At 41.5% G+C, this 18629-nt stretch overlaps 1 protein-coding gene across 2 annotated transcripts in view; it reads right to left on the bottom strand.

Moving 5' to 3' along the window:
• Positions 1-18629, bottom strand: part of PTPRB (protein tyrosine phosphatase receptor type B) — a 115728-nt gene that overhangs the window by 77524 nt on the left and 19575 nt on the right. Inside the window, exons 1-2 of one of the 2 annotated variants that reach the window (XM_059402466.1) lie at positions 8809-9344; positions 8130-8403 (exon numbers count right to left, since the gene is read on the bottom strand). In XM_059402466.1, the coding sequence (XP_059258449.1) occupies positions 8130-8403; positions 8809-8862 (328 nt within the window). In that variant the 5' untranslated portion in view covers positions 8863-9344. Of the gene's footprint in view, positions 1-8129; positions 8404-8808; positions 9345-18629 lie in introns of those variants that run through there. The other variant, XM_059402465.1, reaches the window with a different exon arrangement.

The raw sequence follows: 18629 nt of genomic DNA, 5'->3' as shown, positions 1-18629 counted from the left end.
TTGAGATGATAATATTTACTGTGAAAATAAATTCAACCTTTTAACAACTGCAGGCCATTCATGAGCTAATGCCAAAGCTTTTCTCCCCGTCATGAGAGAAACACAGTATATCTATGTAGGATCTGATCATTTACAGTGAGTTTTCTCAGTTGGAATAGTTCAGAGACATGAAGTGACTCATTTAGGTCATGTATGTGATGCGTAGTATAACTGAGATTCTAATACCTGCCTGCAAGTTCCTTCTATCACAGCTGTCCCAGGGGGGATGTTGTCTTGAATGCATGTTCAGTGTAATTAAAAAAAAAAAAAAAAAACACTCAAACCAGATTTTTATGGAAAATAATAGGTAAATTTACAGAATTTTCACTTGATGGTTAGATTACTGTTGCCGAGATAAAATGAATCACACATAATCACACATAAATCTAACTCTGTGGCTGTGAAAGTTACTCTGATTTTTTTTTTTAATCTTTTCTTGACTCTTTCTTTTGCTTCCCTAATCTGACTGTCTTTACCTGAGACCCCACTACCTTAGATCTGAGCTGCTCCCAGAGTTTTCTGGGTGTCTTTCTTATTTTCTCCCTTTCCTCTACTGTTAGCAAATCACCTCTTGGCATATCTTCCCCATCGCCATCTTTGTCCTTCTTACAGAACCAAATCTTTCTGTGAGATGAAGTAAGCTTCTCCGTAGGCACTCAAGGTCACCTCAAATAGGATATTATTCCCCCTCCCCGCCACACACACAATTTATCTTTCACCACTAATTCTAGGCTAATGACAGGGGCCATTTCTGTATCTCTACAGAAACTGGGATACTATTCTAGTTAAAAGCAGGGAAGCTAGGAGTCCGGAAGCTGCATTTTTGTAGCACTCTACATAGAATGGAAGGAACACCAACTATTTATCCAAAAAAAATTGGGCATTTTCTTATGGAAATCAAGGTAAGGGTAGAGGAAAGCCACAAACAGATTTTTGTTTGTTTGTTTGTTTGTTTGGGGAGTTTTTTGGGGGGGGTTGGTGAAGGTTTTTGAAAACAAGAAAGAACAAAATGACAAAGCAATTGCTCACAATCTGCAGTCAATTAAATGCATTTATAGAGGGATAATCTTCTTTTACTTTGTGATTGTGGCTGTTTGATCACAGGTGGCTTCCAGACTTGTTTTAAGATGATGTACTCTACTGTGATAATCATCAGAGTAAGATGCATTTGATGTATTGACTTTGTACACTAGATATGAAGGTCAAGTAGTAGCGGACTTTCCAAATTTTAATACCCCGAAAGGGAAATTCAAGCAGATTCCACAGAAATCTGCATCATCATTCACAGCTGTGTAGGGGGCCACCTTACTCTGAGGGTGTCCATCTTGGGCCCTTGGTCCACAAGTCGCAGATGCTCTCCTGAGAATTTACAGTCTACTCAGGCACTTGAGATATATGCAGGAAAGCTAAACAAAAGTTGAATTATCAGGGAGGCTGACTCTGATGTCCGACTAGACATGGGTCCGGATCCCATCGCTGTCACTCAGAGTCATGACTAAGCACCATGTTGGAGCTCTGTGCTGCTGTTTCCTCCTCTGTAACGACACCCCCTACACAGAGTTGTAAGCCTTAAGAAGGAACAGAGGGAATGGTAAGTGCAGCCCGCGCCCAAGCTGAGCTCTCAGTAAAGGGCAGTTGGTGCTCACGCTGCTGCTGTTGCTGCTGTTCAGAAGAATGCAGGCCAGCAACGGGGCTAAAGGTGTCAATGGAGAATGACAGCCACGGGCTAAGGTCTCAGAGGCTGGCTTCACGAAGGACAGGAATCTGAGCACGTTTGGAAGGTCAAAGTGGGGAGTTTGAAGTCAGAGAAAGAAGGGGTGTTACAGAGTGAGAAGCAGATGAAGCTAAAGCACTTCTAGTGAACATCAGAGGGGCAGGTGGGCACTGACAGCCCAGGGCGGCTTTAACCCCGCCATCCCCAGGACGGCCTTCAGGAGCCCCACTCCAATTCTTCGATATTAACAAGCGAGGCTTTCTCAATATTACCTAAAGTTCTGCATAAATGCCACAGAAAGAGAAGTCCCTTGGCCTCTCCTCTGCAGAAACTCATGATCTAGCCCTTGCGATGTGCTTCTAAGCCTTATTGTTAATTTAGGTATAGAGTGATATTGTGGTTATGTGAAAAATAATTCTTATCTTTCCAAAATGCATATTGAAATATGTATAAATGGAATCAAATGATGGCTTGGATTGCATCAAAATGATAGAGGGTGGGGGATGGGTGGAGATACAGAAGAAATAAGACTGGCTATCAGTTGGGAACTGTTAAAGGTGGGTGACGAGTACCTGGTAGTTAATTATACTATTCTGTTTCCTTTTTTACGTGTTGGAGTTTTTCCACATAAAAGTAAGGAAAGCAAAACCAAACCCCCAAATTCCTGGAAATCTATCTGCAAAACTACCTTGTTAACTTTATTTGCATATTATATGTTTAGGGGCATATATTCATCTTCATTGATATACATTCATACAGACAGAATGGGCTTGATTTCCCCTATAAAATCAGAAAGGCATTAGCATTATCCTTTATCCCCTAGGGGGATTCCAGCACATAGATGTCTGGAAATGGAAGGTGAAAAAATGATTCTTTGTTCTTCTCTTATTCTGTCTGGAAAAATAAGACTTTATGTCTTTCTTGCTAACCTGTAGAACGCCATGCTCACCCAGAGAAGTCAGATTGATGGGAGAAGCTTCCCAACCACTCAAAAGATCAACTTCAGAGAACTGGGTTGGTTCATTCCACATTCATAGCTTAGCTTGACCTTAGAATTCCTGAAACGAGTAGATTGCCAATGGCTGATTGCTAAATATTGAAATCATCACCAAACGTTCCACACAATTGAAAATCAATAGCTGCTTAAAATTTCTTCACTCTAAAACACATTTAATCATTATTCCATTTTTGTGTAGGGGAAGGATACATAGATTTAAGGTATTTTGTAATATATTTTTTCTTCTTTAAAAGTCGACTTGAAAAGTAGGAACAAAATATCACATGGTAATTTGAAAGAACTATTATCAACTTAAAAATTATATTTTCTGCAGAATAGTGGAAAGAATTGGAGCTGAGCCAGAAACCCAGGATTCAAGTTCTGGTTCTATTATACACTAGTTGTGTGAATTCTGATTAGTTAATTTTCACGAATATCAATCTTATCTCCAACCTGAAAGTAATAATAGTAAACTTACTGTGCACATAGTATGTGACAAACGCGATTCTAGAATTTATATGTGAACCAAATAAAATCGCAAAATGATCCTATGAAGTAGGCATTCTATTTATTATCATCCCCATTTTATAAGTTAGGAAACAGGCCTGGAGAAGTTAGTAACTTGCTTGGCTAGGAAGTGTTGGAGCCGGCTGCTTCTAGATCTGAGCTCTCAACCGTTAACACAACCTGCCCCTTTACAATAATCCCTAAAAATAAAATTAAACAATATATGGTCAGTATAATATGTATTTTATAGTCTTACCTACTAAGTAAAGTAGATGGACCTATTTTAGATACTATAAAAGCACAAGACAAATATTAGAGTATTAGTTTCTTCCTGGTTAAGGTAATACTCTTCAGTATTACAGATCTAGTCATGCATAAAGAGGAAGGCTACCAGAATCTTAATGCCAATGAATAATAGAAAAACTATGTCAATAGATCTTAAACTTCACTGTGCATTGATTCACTGTGATATTTGTTTAATATCTGATACCCCAGCCTCCACTCTTTCTAAATTCATTACATGTGGGGTAGAAGCCAATAATACATGCTTTTATAAGTTCTGCCAAAGATTTTGAGGGAAGTAGCTTACAGACATCATTGAGAAGTGCTGGCTTGTGTTTAAAGCTCTGTAAGTGTATGGGCTGAATTGTGTCCCTCTAAAATTCATACATTAAAGCCCTAAACCCCCAGTACCTCAGAATGGGACTGTATTTGGAGATAAGGCTTTTAAAGAGGTAATGGTGTTCCACTGAGGTTTTTAGGGTGGACCTTTATCCAATGACTGGTGTCCTTCTAGAACCCAGACAACCTAAGGGAATGAACATTAGAGAATCCTCAAAGAAAAAGCTGCTGACACCTTGATCTGGGACTTCTAGCCTCCAGAATTGTGAGACAATAAAGTTCTGTTATTTAAGTCACTTGGTCCAGTATTTTATCATGGAAGCCCTAGTAAACTAATTTAATAAGTAACATTTTGAAGTAGAAATAAGAGCTGATATGGTAACTTGGTAACTAATGCTTCTAAAGTGGTTTTTTTTTGTTTTTTGTTTTGTTGGTGGTTGTTGTTAAAGATAAAGGAGTTAGCCACATTAAAAGAGCTATTCTTTTTCACCCTTTGTTCTAGGCTGATTATTAAGTAGCTAAAACTAACAAGAAGGCATATGCTATTAAGATAGTCTGCCTGTAAGTGAAGTTCTTTACTACCAGACTACTTCCCTGGGTTTTATAACATACCTATAACCCAAGGAGAATAGATCATATTTTTAGAATACATATATTCCCCCACTGAAATGTTCACTTTATTCATTCATATCTATCCATCCACCCATTCATTAGCTATTCATTCATCCATTTCTACTTAATCAATATTTATTGAATACCAGTGTGTGAGATGCCATTTTTAAAAATGATTTTATTTATTTATTTGACAGAGATCACAAGCAGGCAGAGAGGCAGGCAGAGAGAGGGGGTGGGGGAAGCAGGCTCCCTGCTGAGCAGAGAGCCTGATGGGGCTTGATCCCAGGACCCTGAGAACATGACCTGAGCCAAAGACAGAGGCTTTAACCCACTGAGCCCCAGGTGCCCTGAGATGTCATTTTAGATATTGGAAAGCTACTTCCCTTTTGTGGAAAGATAAAAGTCCCCCAAAACTTCTAAATGAAAACTCTAAGTTTTCATTAAACAAACTCAAGTGCCCTTAGGATGAATTCAAGTACGGAAATAAATGAAGTGGTCCAGGGGGAGTCCAGTGAATTGGTATCTAAAAGGAGAGATACTACAACTTAGCTCTGGAGAATTCCAGGCAGAGTGGCCCAGCTTTGACAAATCTTCCAATATTTTAGGGGAACCCATAAATCTGGCACTTACGTGAATTTTCTGTGTTTAATGCTGGCAAAAATCATCTGGATTTTTCACAAATATTATGTGAGCCAAACAAAACGTATTAAGTTAGACACCTAGCTAGACACCCCAAGGGGTTACAAATTTGCAGCCCCTGCTTAGACTTGGAGGACAGTGTCAGAAAAGTGTTGGAGTTCTTCAATATTGTCTTCATTATTTGATTTCCAATGAATTCATGACTAGATAATTTGACTTTCAAATTATTTTTGTTCACAGCTAATTAATTTGGCTTTCAGCTTATCATGGTTTTTGCATCAACCAGTCTAATGACCGAAGGAATCTGAGAAAGGTCTCATGTCTTCTCTGTGATGATGGCAGCATGGCACATAGGAGGCAGGGCAAGGTCTTCCTCTAGGAAAGAAGTGGGAAAGCTCTGTCCCCACCTTCATCATGAACTTCCCTCCCCTCTGTACAGACTGTAAGGACAGGGATCATGTTCTGTTCCTCATTCTTACAAGGACACCAGTCACCACTTGGCATAATTCCCTGCAGAATCCATGCTTGGTGAATGTTAGCTGAATCCATGTATGTTTTTTCAATTCTGGTTTCAAATCTGGAGTGAAACTGGTTGTTGCTAAAATAGTTCCCATGTAGTTAAATTTTTTTTTTTTTAATATTTTAGGCCATGTCTACATGACAATAAATTAACTGAATTTTAGACAATTTATCTGGAAAAGCAACCTGACAATTCACACTTGGAATGATACAGAGATAATCTAAGCAACTGTTGTATCTCTAGTCTAATCATGTCTTGCTCTCATTCTCTTTTATCCTAGACCGACAAGACAGGCAAAACGGAATAGTAAAGCACAATACATTTTGAATAACTTTTTTTGTTTGAAGTTATATCTCAGACTTAATATTGTAGTACTAGTTGGTCCTACTTTACTAAGATTAAAACATGATTTGTAGAGTTCATCTTTGTAGCCTAGCAAATTAGAGAAATACTAGTACTTTCTCTCAACTAAATGAAAAATTCACATATGTCCTTAAAATAAAGAAAGCACTAATGACAAAGAACACAACCACCCCCCAAAAAAAATTCCTCCCTGAAACATTTAAAAAATATCTTAATTTTTAAAATGTTTATTTAAATAAAATTATTTTTAGAATATAGAGGATCCTAAGCATTATATCATCATACCAATAAGTGTGGGGAAAAAATATCATTATACAACCATCACCTACAAATTTTATCCTTCACAATATCACGGATCTCATAGAATTTGTGGTGAAAAGTATATTTATGAGACTGTAAAAAGCAACTCTTTAAGAAAAATGTTGAAAACCTGAATGCTGATGAAGCCTTTTTTTAACTCAACATAGTCAATAAAATGCAAATATTTCTTACATTTCACAAACGTCTTTGGACTTGGAACACCTACGTGCATAATTACACTTGGAGCGCATTCTAACTAGTAACACCCACAGTGAGTCCTTTTCCTATTTTTAAAAACAGTTCTGCCCCCATTCAACAGACACCTTAACAAACGCAATGAACACATCTGGAAGTTCTATGTCATAAATTTCACAGCGTTAACAATCTGAGTGTTCACAAAACTATCCTCATGTACCAAAGGCCACCAGCTTTATGACTAAAAAGCTAACCACTTCAACTTCTGTGAAATGTTCTAATTATGCGGTTGATTTCAGTCTCTCTTTGATTCCATATAAAAACATTATCAAATTCTTCACAAGTGGTGTTTCTTTTCAATTTAAGTTACTGCAAAACTCAGAAATTATCTCAGAGTTTCATCTGAAGTCAGCCAAGGGATGTAATTGGGCATTCTTAATCTTTCTCAAAAAAAAAAAAAAAAAAAAGAGAGAGAGAGAGAATGAATATTTGATGGACTTGTTCCATGAACCCAGCTTCATTTCCTGACTCTGCTGTAGCCGTCCTGAGAACTGAATGTTCTCAGACCTTTCTAAAGACCGATAGCTAAGGAAGTCACCTTGGTTTGGGTTGAACATGAAATAGTAGTAAGGACAATACGTTTCTAAAATCTGACTTCCAGAATTTTTCTGTGACACTTGACTTTCCGAGTAGAAGTAAAGTTTCACTATTGCAGCAAGTAAAGATAATGTTAAAAGGAAGACCTATGAAGTCAGGAAACATCAAAGGTGTTAGAGAATTTAGAGCACACCTAAAGGGTAGCTGACAGGAATTAACGAGGTGAGAGTACGACAGCCCTCCACCGAGGTGGTTGGCATTCGGTAAGAACTTGGACATGAACATGAGGGCCAAGTCTGACCCTCTTGTTTGGTAAGAACTTGGACATGAACAAGAGGGCCAAGTCTGACCCTCTTGTTTTATAGACAAGAAAACTGAGGCGGGAAAGACAAACTCTTCCTATGTACACACAGAAGGGTTTACCAAAACTGTAAAGAAAATAAGTGACTTAAAGTTCAGAGTAACCAAAGGACCATCTCTGATATTACCGCGTTTTAGTTACTCAACTTACACAAATTAATTTTCATGCCCTCATTTGAAGGGACTTTCGAATTTTCCCCTATGAATGGCTCTATTCTATTCCTGAAGATTTTATGTCCTAGTTCCAAAAATAAAACTAAGTTGAGGAAAGGCATATCCCTAATCATTGCACTTCCATTATTTATTCTAAAAACATTTACTTAATATATTCCAGGGCTTGACAATTTAATGTGATGGAAGCTCAGACCACATCATTTTAACAAATTTAACAAACTCCCTCCACAGCCCACAGGCTCCTCTCTGCTGCACTCCCCCTTCAAAGAGTTAGTCCGCTGTCTTGCCCGCTAAGGAAATCTCTAAAAGTCAACCAAGCTGCTTCTGGCCAGAACTGAGGAAACTAAAAATCTTGGTCAATATTTATCTTCACAGGTATTTTTACCTTCATTTTTTGTATGTCCGGAACTCAAATGAAACACCAGTGTGAAAAGGCAGGGCTCAGCCCAGAGTGGGCTGGCTGTCCCATTGCACCTGTCACCCCTTACCTGTTTGCAAGACCACAGTTCTCTCTTCTCCATCCAGAGACACAATCCTGAAGTTATAGGTGGTTCCCGCTTGCAAATCCTTGGGGTAACATCCGTAGGTGGTGTTGTCTACCCGCGTGGGGTGGCACCATGCGACCCCGGACGTGTCACTGCTATAGATGAGGCTGAAGTTACAGGGTGACCCCAAAGTTCTCCACTGGAGAGACGCGGACCGGCTGAAGACCTTGGACTCCGTCAGGGTGAAGTTACATCTCACTGGCTCCCCCAGTCCAGTCTGCAAAGGAACCAGAGGCAGCTGAAACCCAGTCGAGAACGCCCAGGGACTTGTCCACAGCAAGGTCCCCAAGCCACCTCCTCAGTCCTCACTCCCAGCCTCAGCCCAGCCCTTTGCCCTCCAGCCAGAGGAAAGACCCGCGGAGGAGGTGGGTGGCAACTTTCTCCCCGGCCGCTCTTTCTCGGGAGCAGCTGGAGAGAAGGAAGGCGGCTTTGTGCCTTTGACAGTAGGATGAGCTGTCAGTCCGGCCGGGGGCTCAGAAGAGGACCTTTCTTCCCAAGGGAGAGGAAGACATTCGGCCATCTCACTCTGCAAACCACAACCCAGGCGACCCGACAGCCGAGTGGGAGTTCGGTCGTCGGCAGGGAGGGGCGCGTCGGCCGCCACCTCTCTCGGGCCACTCACCTGTAGCAGGCTCAGCGCGGTCCACAAGGCCAGCCGCGCTCCATGGCTCAGCATCGCGCTCAGCCGGCACCACCCCGACTCCGCAGAGGGGCTGGGGCGCGCGCGGGGCGGCCCCGACGGCCCGCGCGGGGGCCACCTGTTGCGCGCGCTCAGCGCGCCCCGCGGGCGCACAGCGCTTCCCTCCCGGAGGGCGACGCGCAGGGGCCGCCGCGGTCGCTGTCGTCGCCGCCGCCGCCGCTGCTGCTGCTGCCGCCCCGGGCGGGCTGCGGACGCGAGAGGCGGCGGGGGCAGGTAGCGCGCCGCCCTTCCCACGCTGCCATGCTGACCCGCGCTGCCTCGCCCCGGGCCCCGGCCGCGGACTTCCGCAATCAAAAGGCAATTTCCTCGTCTCCCGGCAAAGGAACAATGCGCCGGCGAGGGAGGGAGCCCCGAGGAGCCAACGCCTGAGGCTGCCAAGGGGGCCCGAGGCGGGCCCCCGCTGCACCGCGCCGCCGCCTCCCTGGCCTGGGGGTCCCGTCCGGGCCCGCCGGGCTCTGCCTCCTCCTCCTCTCCCGCGACTTTCACTTTTTCCCACTCGGTGGTCCTCTCCACCCCCCGCCCCACCCCCCGCCGTCGGAGCCGCAAACAGTCCCCGCCCCCTCTCTCCTTCCCGGCCCCCCCCCACCCCCTTCCTCCCTCCACACCCAGCGCCTCCCCCCTCCCTATCTTCCTTCCTATCTTCCTCATCTGCTTTCTCCAGGGCCTCTTTTTCCCAGGATTAAACTTGACCGCAGCAGATTTCCCTAGGTCGCCTCCAGTCCTTCCTGAAGACTTTTATTAGAGAGTGCTTTTGCCCTTCTCACCTTCAAAGCATTCATTTGTCCCATTGCGCATCCCCCTGACACCAGCAAGAGAAAAGGACCCCCAAAGGATCTTGTCCATTGTCAACTTGACCTTTATTTTTCTCTGCCATTCACTTTCCCCTGTCTCTTGCGTAGAGGTCCTTGTCCTCCCTAAATCTTATGCAAATGGTGCTGACCAAGAACAAAGGTAATCACTGCCAGTTGTTCAACCCACAAAGCAAATTGCAGAGCAGTTTCATCACTGACCATCCAGTAGTCAATACCATTTCATCCATAATTGTCTGAGCAATATAAGAAAGCTGTAAAACTCTCCTTTGAGGAAAATACGATGGATGGCTCAGTTCCCACATCTATTACAAAAACCGGAATTTACTCAGTTTTCAGCGCTAACTATAGCTTTTTAGCAACTGTCTCAGTACCTGAATCATCATGTATCTGAGAATGGATTTGAAAAGAGTTCCTAGTAACCAAAGAGCAAAAATGTTTAATTGTACACAGGTGATACAAGCAAAATATTGCAACAACTTTTTATAGTGCTCGATTGCTTTTCTTGGGTGCCTGCCCTGACAACTGCCAGAAGAGATGAGATTTTTACACATTTTAATTTTCAAAACCGAATTCTCTGGAGCTAAATTAATGTGAAGAATGTCAGAGTCCCTTCTTTTTCAGATACTATACAGAAAGCTAGAGTATCAACTTCTCTATAAACTGTATCTACTTTGAGGATAAGCAGAAAAAGGTGAAAATTGTTTTGATCCTTTTAGAAAACATGTTTTTAAGAGATCTTTAAATTAAAAAATGAAATTTCTATCCCTTCAGGGATCCTATGGGCTTTAAATCTGCAGCCAGACCAGAGATTTCAAATCTCCTTTTCAAGTTAGCAAACACTCAAAGGTCAAATCTGAACCATGTGTATTTCTGGGAAGACAGAATCTTTCCTATTTCCCTGCCCAGATGACTTGCCTTCCAAGAGAGCTTTTCTCCCCCTCTGTATTTTGCCCCCAAGTTCAAAGGCTTTTCAAGCCTGACACGCCTCTGCAGCATCAGAGGCGGTCCCTCCACTCTCCATTACATACAGGCTGCCTTCTAGCCTTACAGGGGTCTTTTTGCAGCTTCGTTCCTTTTCGACATTCATTACCTTTCTCTTTTCTTGCTGTATTCTGAAAACAATGTGGTTTCCTGTCTGTCAAACTGGAATTACACCACTCTGAATACTTCCCAGAGCTGTTAGGAAGAATAAATAAGGTCACAGATGTGAAAGCACCTTTTGTGAACATTTACATGCTGTGCAGGTGTTGGTTTACCTGGTCATAGATTACATCCCCATCACATTTTTTTTCTCTCTTTTAAATTCATCCATCATGTAGGTTGCACCTTTCTAGCTTCTGCTGTCTCTCTTTCGCTTTGTCTTTTCCACTGAGGTTTATAGAATTTTCTCATAAATTGACCGGCACACTTGATTTATCTTCTCACCCAAATATACTAAATACTCTTTTCTGTCCTTTGCCCAAATCCTCAATAAATCTGATCTCCCCCAAGTTTTGCCGACCATCTTTTCTTTTTCTTTTTAAACACTACATGCCACGACCTATTGTACACTATAAATTCATCTAAAAATTATACTTCATTTTCAACATACTGTCTAACATTCTTCCTATAATCCTTCCTTCAGTGTAGGAAAAAAGGCAAAACTTGAAGGCCTAATCAAATAAGGCGACAACAAAAAATCCTTATAACACAGTTTAGATTATTCTAGGTTATTAGCAGTGATCTGCTAATAATGCCCTTGGAAATAGGAATTAGGAACAGAAGAAATGATTTCTTTAAATTGGGTTCTTTTATTTTTGGTCTATCAGACACATATATTTAGAATCATGTGTTGTCATTTATTTTACTATTGATGTATATGAAGAATGATTGAAGGAAAGGCCCAGTAGTGGTCACAGACATTTCTTTTCCAAAGTTATATAACTCGTAGTTCTTTTTCCTGGAGAATCTTAAGGCTTACAGGAGAGTTCCCCCCAAAATTAGGGGGTCCTAAGTAGCCCATAGGGATTCACATAGTATGAAACAATGAGGAAAAGTTCAAACTCAGGCTCTTACTGATTACATTTTTCTTTTTAAAAAGCACATAATAGGGGCACCTGGGTGGCTCAGTGGGTTAAGCCTCTGCCTTCGGCTCAGGTCATGATCCCAGGGTCCTGGGATCGAGCCCCACATTGGGCTCTCTGCTCTGCAGGGAGCCTGCTTCCTCCTCTCTCTCTGCTTGCCTCTCTGCCTACTTGTGATCTCTGTCAGATAAATTAAAAAAAAAATCTTTAGAAAAAAAAAAGAAAAAAAAAAGCACATAATAATATGAGAAATTAGAGAGAACTGTAACAGATTAAAGGCAGTTTGGGACTGGGGAAAGTTGCCAGATATTGTTATTTCCTATAAGGAGTATTTGAAACTACTGTACGAAGTATAAATAAATTGATTCATTGTTCTTCTTTGTTCTCATCTTTGTTTGGAATTCCTCGACTTCTTTTGAACCAATTTATCCTGCATCATGACAATGTGTGTGCTTTGGCTACTGCCTTCCAGGAATTTGGGACCAGCGATGACCACTTCTCCTTGCCACAAAGAAACCCATCCCAGACTGCATGGGAGGGGCGGGGCAGCTTCTGATTAGACGTAGTGGAAAGACAGCTGCCTTTTAAACAAATTGTCATAGCGATTAATTGTTCTAATTTACATAGTCATAAATTATGAATTCATGGATGAAGGCACAGCTCTTGTCAGCTTATGAACACAGATGTTGAATGATAAACAACCAGTCCTCAGGGGTCCAGGGACCACACTTTGAGAACTGCTACTGTAGATCAGGATTTGAGCTGGGTGTGGGAAATGTTATGAGGAGGAGGGAGGGCAGAGTAGATTGCTCAAGTTACTGGTTAATCCAAACTTCTCACCCATGCTCTAAAAAGCCTTTCACGGCTTGGCCTCTCTTCTTCTTGCCTCTTATGCTCCAGTGGCCTGGGTCTGATAACTCATTTGCTCATTCACTCAGCAAATATTGACCGCACACCTACTGTGTGCCTGGGGTTTGGAGACACCCAAACACAGAACTGATCTTTTCCTGCCTCAGGGCCTTTATACCTGCCTTTTCATCTTCTTGGACCACCCCTCCCCAGATTCTGTTTGGATATCTTCCTTTCAGTCTTTAGGTCTCAGCTTCAACCCACCCTTATGGGGACAGACCCCTTCTGACCACAGAGGGAAAAAGTGTCCTTTTACTATTCTTCATTGCCAGCAATACATTTGTTTAATTCAGAGCATTAATGACACCGGGTAATTATATAATGCCTTATACACTTGTGACTGCCTGCCTTTCCCAAGCAGATGGAGAATTCTCTCAGGTCCATCTTCTTCTTGCGTGGAGCTTGGCCTAAGAGTTTCAACAAACATTTGCTGAACGAATGGATCAATGAAGAAAGGAAGGGAGGCAGGAAGGAATCTTTGTACTTGCTCAGTAAATATCGTCATGTGGCTACTCAAAACAAGTCCTTGTAACCATGTTCTTGCGGGATGCCTCAAATATCATCTTGGAAGGAAGGGAGGAAAAGAGAAGAGGAAAAAAGGAGAGAGGGTAAAGGAACCAAAGAAGAGAGGATTGATTTGGAAGAGAAGGAGCTGGGAAAAGATACAAGAGGGAGGAAAGATATAAGGAGGAAAAGAGAGTGGGGAGGAAGTCCTATCCTTCTGCATGCTGTTTCTCAAAGTGCGGCAGCAGTATCTTCTGAGAACTTGCCAGAAATGTAAATTCTAGTCCTTATCACAACCCAAGAGATTAACAATGCTATGGTGGAGCCATTAAAAAAAAAAAACAAACTAACCCTGCCACCAGATATCATTTTTTATTAAAGAGAGTTAATAATGTCTTATTGTTCTTTTTCTTTTAAATTCTGAGCTCTATGGTTACAAGGAGCTGGGTAAGTGATTTAGAAGGTCTTAAACTATTTTAGAGTGTGTCAAATAAGTAAATTGGTGATATATAATAATATCTTTCATATAATATATATGCATATTTATGTTATATAAAATATATTTTTTCTATTACATATATTTAGAACAAAGTTTATATTTTTAACTTCTCAATAAAAATAAAATGTGGATGCTAAAGGAAAAAGGATCAACATGCAACAGACTTAATAAATATCAGATGACAGGTCAATTCTGATGCTTTTTTCTTCAAGGAAGTACTTTTGTCACAAGACTCTCATGTGTGTTTCCCCAGATATTGTTAAAAGGAAGAAAGTCTAGCAATCAGGGAACGTGTTCACTAAAAAGGTCTGTAAGATGATGAATCCTTTCTTAAGTTTTGTTTTGTTTTTAAAGATTTTATTTATTTATTAGAGATCACAAGGAGGCAGAGAGACAGGCAGAGAGAAAGGAGGAAGCAGGCTCCCTGCTGAGCAGAGAGCCCAATGTGGGCCTTAATTCCAGGACCCTGAGATTATGACCTGAGCTGAAGGCAGAGACTTTAACCCACTGAGCCACCCAGGTGCCCATCTCAATTTTAATTCAAATTGGCTTAATACTGAATTAGGACAGAAATGAATACATTTTAACTAGCAGGTGTCTTGCATTTAAAAAGAGGTGCCTTAAAATTTAAGGGGAGGTAATTTTGATAAGCAGCTTTTTCTTTCTTTCTTTTATTTTTATTTTTTTTTAAGGACCGTGACTATACTCTTTTGTGTTTACCATTTTGGGGAAACTTATATTTCAAGGACTTTCTCTAGCCTTCTAGGTCATTAACTTCTTGGTCATAGGTCTCCAGGAAAATGGAAATAATATATGCTTGGGAGGGGTGGGTAGGAGTTGTAAGGATTAAATGACAAGGTCAGTGTTGTGTAAAGCATGGTCCTTGGCTAAAGGGTGCAACACATGTTAGATATGACGATTATTAGTGGTAATCATACTATATGAATACAAATAAATCATGGATGGCTAGCATGCCGTAATGCTAGAGCATGAAGTCCGTGGATGAGAATGCTTTTCTGAGAACAATCGAATGATAATAAATTAGCATGGCATTCTATCTCGTACCCAAAAGGATCTCTGCAGTAGATGAGCACAAAAGACATCCAAGGGCTGCTTTAGCTGGTGGTCATGCCCAGGTTTTTTTAAGTCCTGGAAGTGGGGGAGGGGTGCCGGATAAGCCTCTAGCACTAGGCTCCACCATCTCTCTCAGCAGACGCATCTCCAAGGCTTCCTGGTATTTCTTTCTACACCAGTGTCTCATCCTCTTCCCTCCCCTAGGTGGTGGTTGTTACTGGTTTCTTTTTTTTTTTTAATCTAGAGGAAAAGGGCTTCGCATAGTGTTTGTCATAGCTTTGTTACCATACACAGATGAATGTCTTAAAACTAGGTGTGACCATAAACGAATCACCTTTTCAACCTCAGCTGCTTCTGCTTCTGGGGCTTAGTCCCCACCACCCCAACCCCAGAAACCATCTGGTTTCAAACAGCCGGTGGAGTCTAGGTGTCAGGGCACCCTGGGGCTATGTGGGCGTGGCCGCTTCACATTGCAGTTTCAGGAACTAGCTCCGGCTTTCCACTGAAGTCCAAACCCTACCGCAGCAGACAGACAAAATGTGGCTAACACTGGCTCTCCGGGAAAGGAGAACAAAAACAAACAAATGATCACCTATTTCCTCTGCTTTCGAAAGTGATGATTGGAGGGTGGAGTCTCTGTCCTCTTTTTTTTTTTTTTTTTTTTCTGGGTATCACTGTTGCTAGTGCATTACTTCTCAGGATTCTCTGAAGGTCACAAACACAGGGCTCAGTTTCTGACCAGCACGCTTGCCTTTTCTGGATTTTATAGTGTGATCTTAACATTGTTTTGAGAAGACTAGAGTACGTGGCTAATGTTAAGAACAACAGATTTTACATTTTAAAAAATCTGGGCTTTGATTTTTCTTAACCAAATCAAGAGATAGAGACTTGTTGGGTCCACATTCTTGCCTGCTTCTTCCCTACAACTCCCCCACCCCACAGCACCCCCTTCTCTGCTGGAGGAGCGAGGCAGAGCATCCTGTAGTCCCCTGGATGTTGGGGCTGATGGTGATCAAAGAGGAAGATCAAAGGTTCTTATCATGTTTTTCAATAATGTAATGATAACACTATCGCCTAGATTATAAGCCTCGTGAAGGAAAGAGCCCGTGTATCTTCATTATCTAACCCACACCCCCAGGTTGTGGAGACTCAGTGTCTACTTTCTATTGACAGAGGAAACATCCATAGCCCCACCACTAAACAAGGGCATGACTAAGTGTTTGTAAATCTGAAACACAATGTCATTCTTCAGCTCTCCAATGCAGACCCGGTACCCTTAGCATCACAGAATCCAAGAATACCTAATACTTAAGCCTTGGGATAAACTAGTGACCAGTCAGCCCCTGATCCAAATAGTCAGACCCTGTCTACTCCGTCAAAGAGCTAATGCTTCTCCAATGATCAGGAGGTCACTTAATTCAGACCGCTAAGGTCAACACTCCTAGCAAAGTCCAATCTTTCAGTATTGTCTCCACAGCTGTGCTGTTCTGGACCACAAGAACAGCAATAGAGCAAACACAAAAGCTAACAGATGCACAGACGAAGGGCAAGCACCTGACAAAGCTCCACCTACGGGCTATACTTCCTGCCCAACATCTGTTAGAAATCCAAAGCAGAAGAGATTCAAAGAAAAAGAGGTACCTTCCATGTAGTTCCCAAACAGAAGTTGGGAACTGGTTGGGATCTCATTTGGATCTAGCAATGGGAGTTATGTGTTTTTGTTTTTTTTTAATAGATTTTATTTTATTTTACTTTAAACAACTTTATTTATTTATTTATCAGAGAGAGAACACAAGCAGGGGGAGAGGCAGGTAGAGGGAGAAGTGGGCTCCACACTGAGCAAGGAGACCTATGTGGGGTTCAATCCCAGGACCCTGGGATCATGAGCTGAGTTGAAGGCAGATGCTTAACCATCTGAGCCACCCAGGCATCCGGAGCTGGGAGTTTTCTGTTGCCAGCTCCCCCAAAGTATGGGAAGAGTAGAAAGGATTTTTACTTTAAAGACACAGCACTGGAATTCATAGCACTTCCCCTTTCAGTTGTTATTGTGTGTGTGGAATACGCGGCTGCAGTCGCTAGGCAGCTGGGCGAAGTTCCAGAGATTTAAAGCACTTGTCTTTTGCAGAGCTCTTTAGCTTATCTTCAGACTTACCAGCTGGCTCCTCCGCCAGCTCTGACTCTTGGCTTTACTGTTCTTTCTTGCAAACTCATCATCATTTTTTTCACGGTGTTTGCTTTCCTCGTCCTCTGCCCTGCATCTTCTTGCCCTTTTGTCCTTGAACAAGACAGACAGGTCTCTGTCGGAGCCGCTGGTCTATGCCTAACACAGGAGCATCCCTCTAAAAGCCCATTAAGCAAACTACTCTTTATTTTTTAAATTTTTTATTTTTTCAAACTTACACATTGTAAGAGGTGTACAGAATGCTTCTATATGCCCTTACCCAGACCCACTAATTCTGTTGTTGTTTTAACATTTCTCCACATTCATTTTCTCCTTCTCTCCTTCTCTCCATATATACTGCTTTTACCTGAACTAAACATTTAGAGTTGGTCGCATATATTCTGAGTTAAGCGTGTCATCTCATGAAGTTATCAAATTCATGAAATTCCCAATTGTTAAAATACTTTAATCCACAATCCATGTTTCAATTTTGTTATTTGTCTCAATAACGTCCTTTTCAGTGTTTGGGGTTTTTTTTTTTTTTTTTTTGGTTGTTGTTTGTTTTTGTTTTTTGTGGGTTTTTTTTTCTCTCCCCAGTAAGGATCCAGCTTAGGGTCCTATATTGCATTTCATTGTCAAGTATCTTAATCTTCTTTAATCTGGATTAAATTCCAATTCCAATTCCTCAGCCTTTTGAAATGATGCTTGTGACATTGGCCTTTTTGAAGGATATGGGTCAGTTATTTCTATAGAATTGTCCTTTGTTTGCATTTATCAGATATTTCCTTGCAATTCAATTCAGATTATACCTCTCCAGCAGGACTTCCCCCTTCTCTTGCGGTGCTCATTCCAACAAGCTGATTATTCAGTTATTCTCCAAGGGATCGCAGAACTAATCGCGTATTACAATCAAGGGGGAGATTTTGACACCCTAGGTGCTGAGGTCCTGTGTTAGTAAATGCTGATTCAGTAGGACTGAGGCAGAATTTTAGAACCTGTATCTTTAAAACTCTTCCCAGGTGATTCTGATGTATGCAAGGCCAGGGCTGAGGGCCACAGACTTTCTAGGTCAATTAGCACATCCCCCTTTCTCCTTTGATATCATTTTCCCCTTTCTTTGCTATTTTCTCCTGCTGCATCTAGTAGCCCTTACCTACTCAGGGAAACCAAGGTGCCAGAGAAATCCTGGAGAGTTAAGGAGCACATGTCAATGCACATGTCTGTTTCATGGTTGCATTTCTATGTACACGATTTATATTGTGACAAAATATGAACATAGTCTTCTGTGCACACAAAATAGAAAGTAATGCAGATCATAATGAAAAGAAAAGCAGGGGAAAGAAAAATCCTTGAGATTTTAAAGCTGGCGGGCTTTAAATTCAAGTGAATTATAGATCCTATTATACTATTGGCACATGGCAATCCCCGTTAGCTGGCAAACGAGAAAATTCTCCATCAGAATTAGGCTTGAATGATGCTAATTTATAAATTCTGGTCTTTAGGAACACATCCCTTCCATAAGATACTACTCCCTAGAATGACCTTTCTGCCCGTCAGCAGTCTCAGAATCTGCTTGTATTGTATCCTGAGCACACTAGAAAATCTAGTAAGAGTCCTTGGTCATGAGGAATGATTAGGGAATGGTTTTAGGGTTCTGTCTTTTTTTTTTTTTTTTTTTGTCTTTGTTTTGTTATTTGCTATATCTTTGCACTTCTCCCTTT

Source organism: Mustela nigripes, chromosome 6, assembly GCF_022355385.1.
Source record: "Mustela nigripes isolate SB6536 chromosome 6, MUSNIG.SB6536, whole genome shotgun sequence".
Lineage (NCBI taxonomy): Eukaryota > Metazoa > Chordata > Mammalia > Carnivora > Mustelidae > Mustela > Mustela nigripes.
This window is presented reverse-complemented; position numbering and strand designations above follow the sequence as displayed.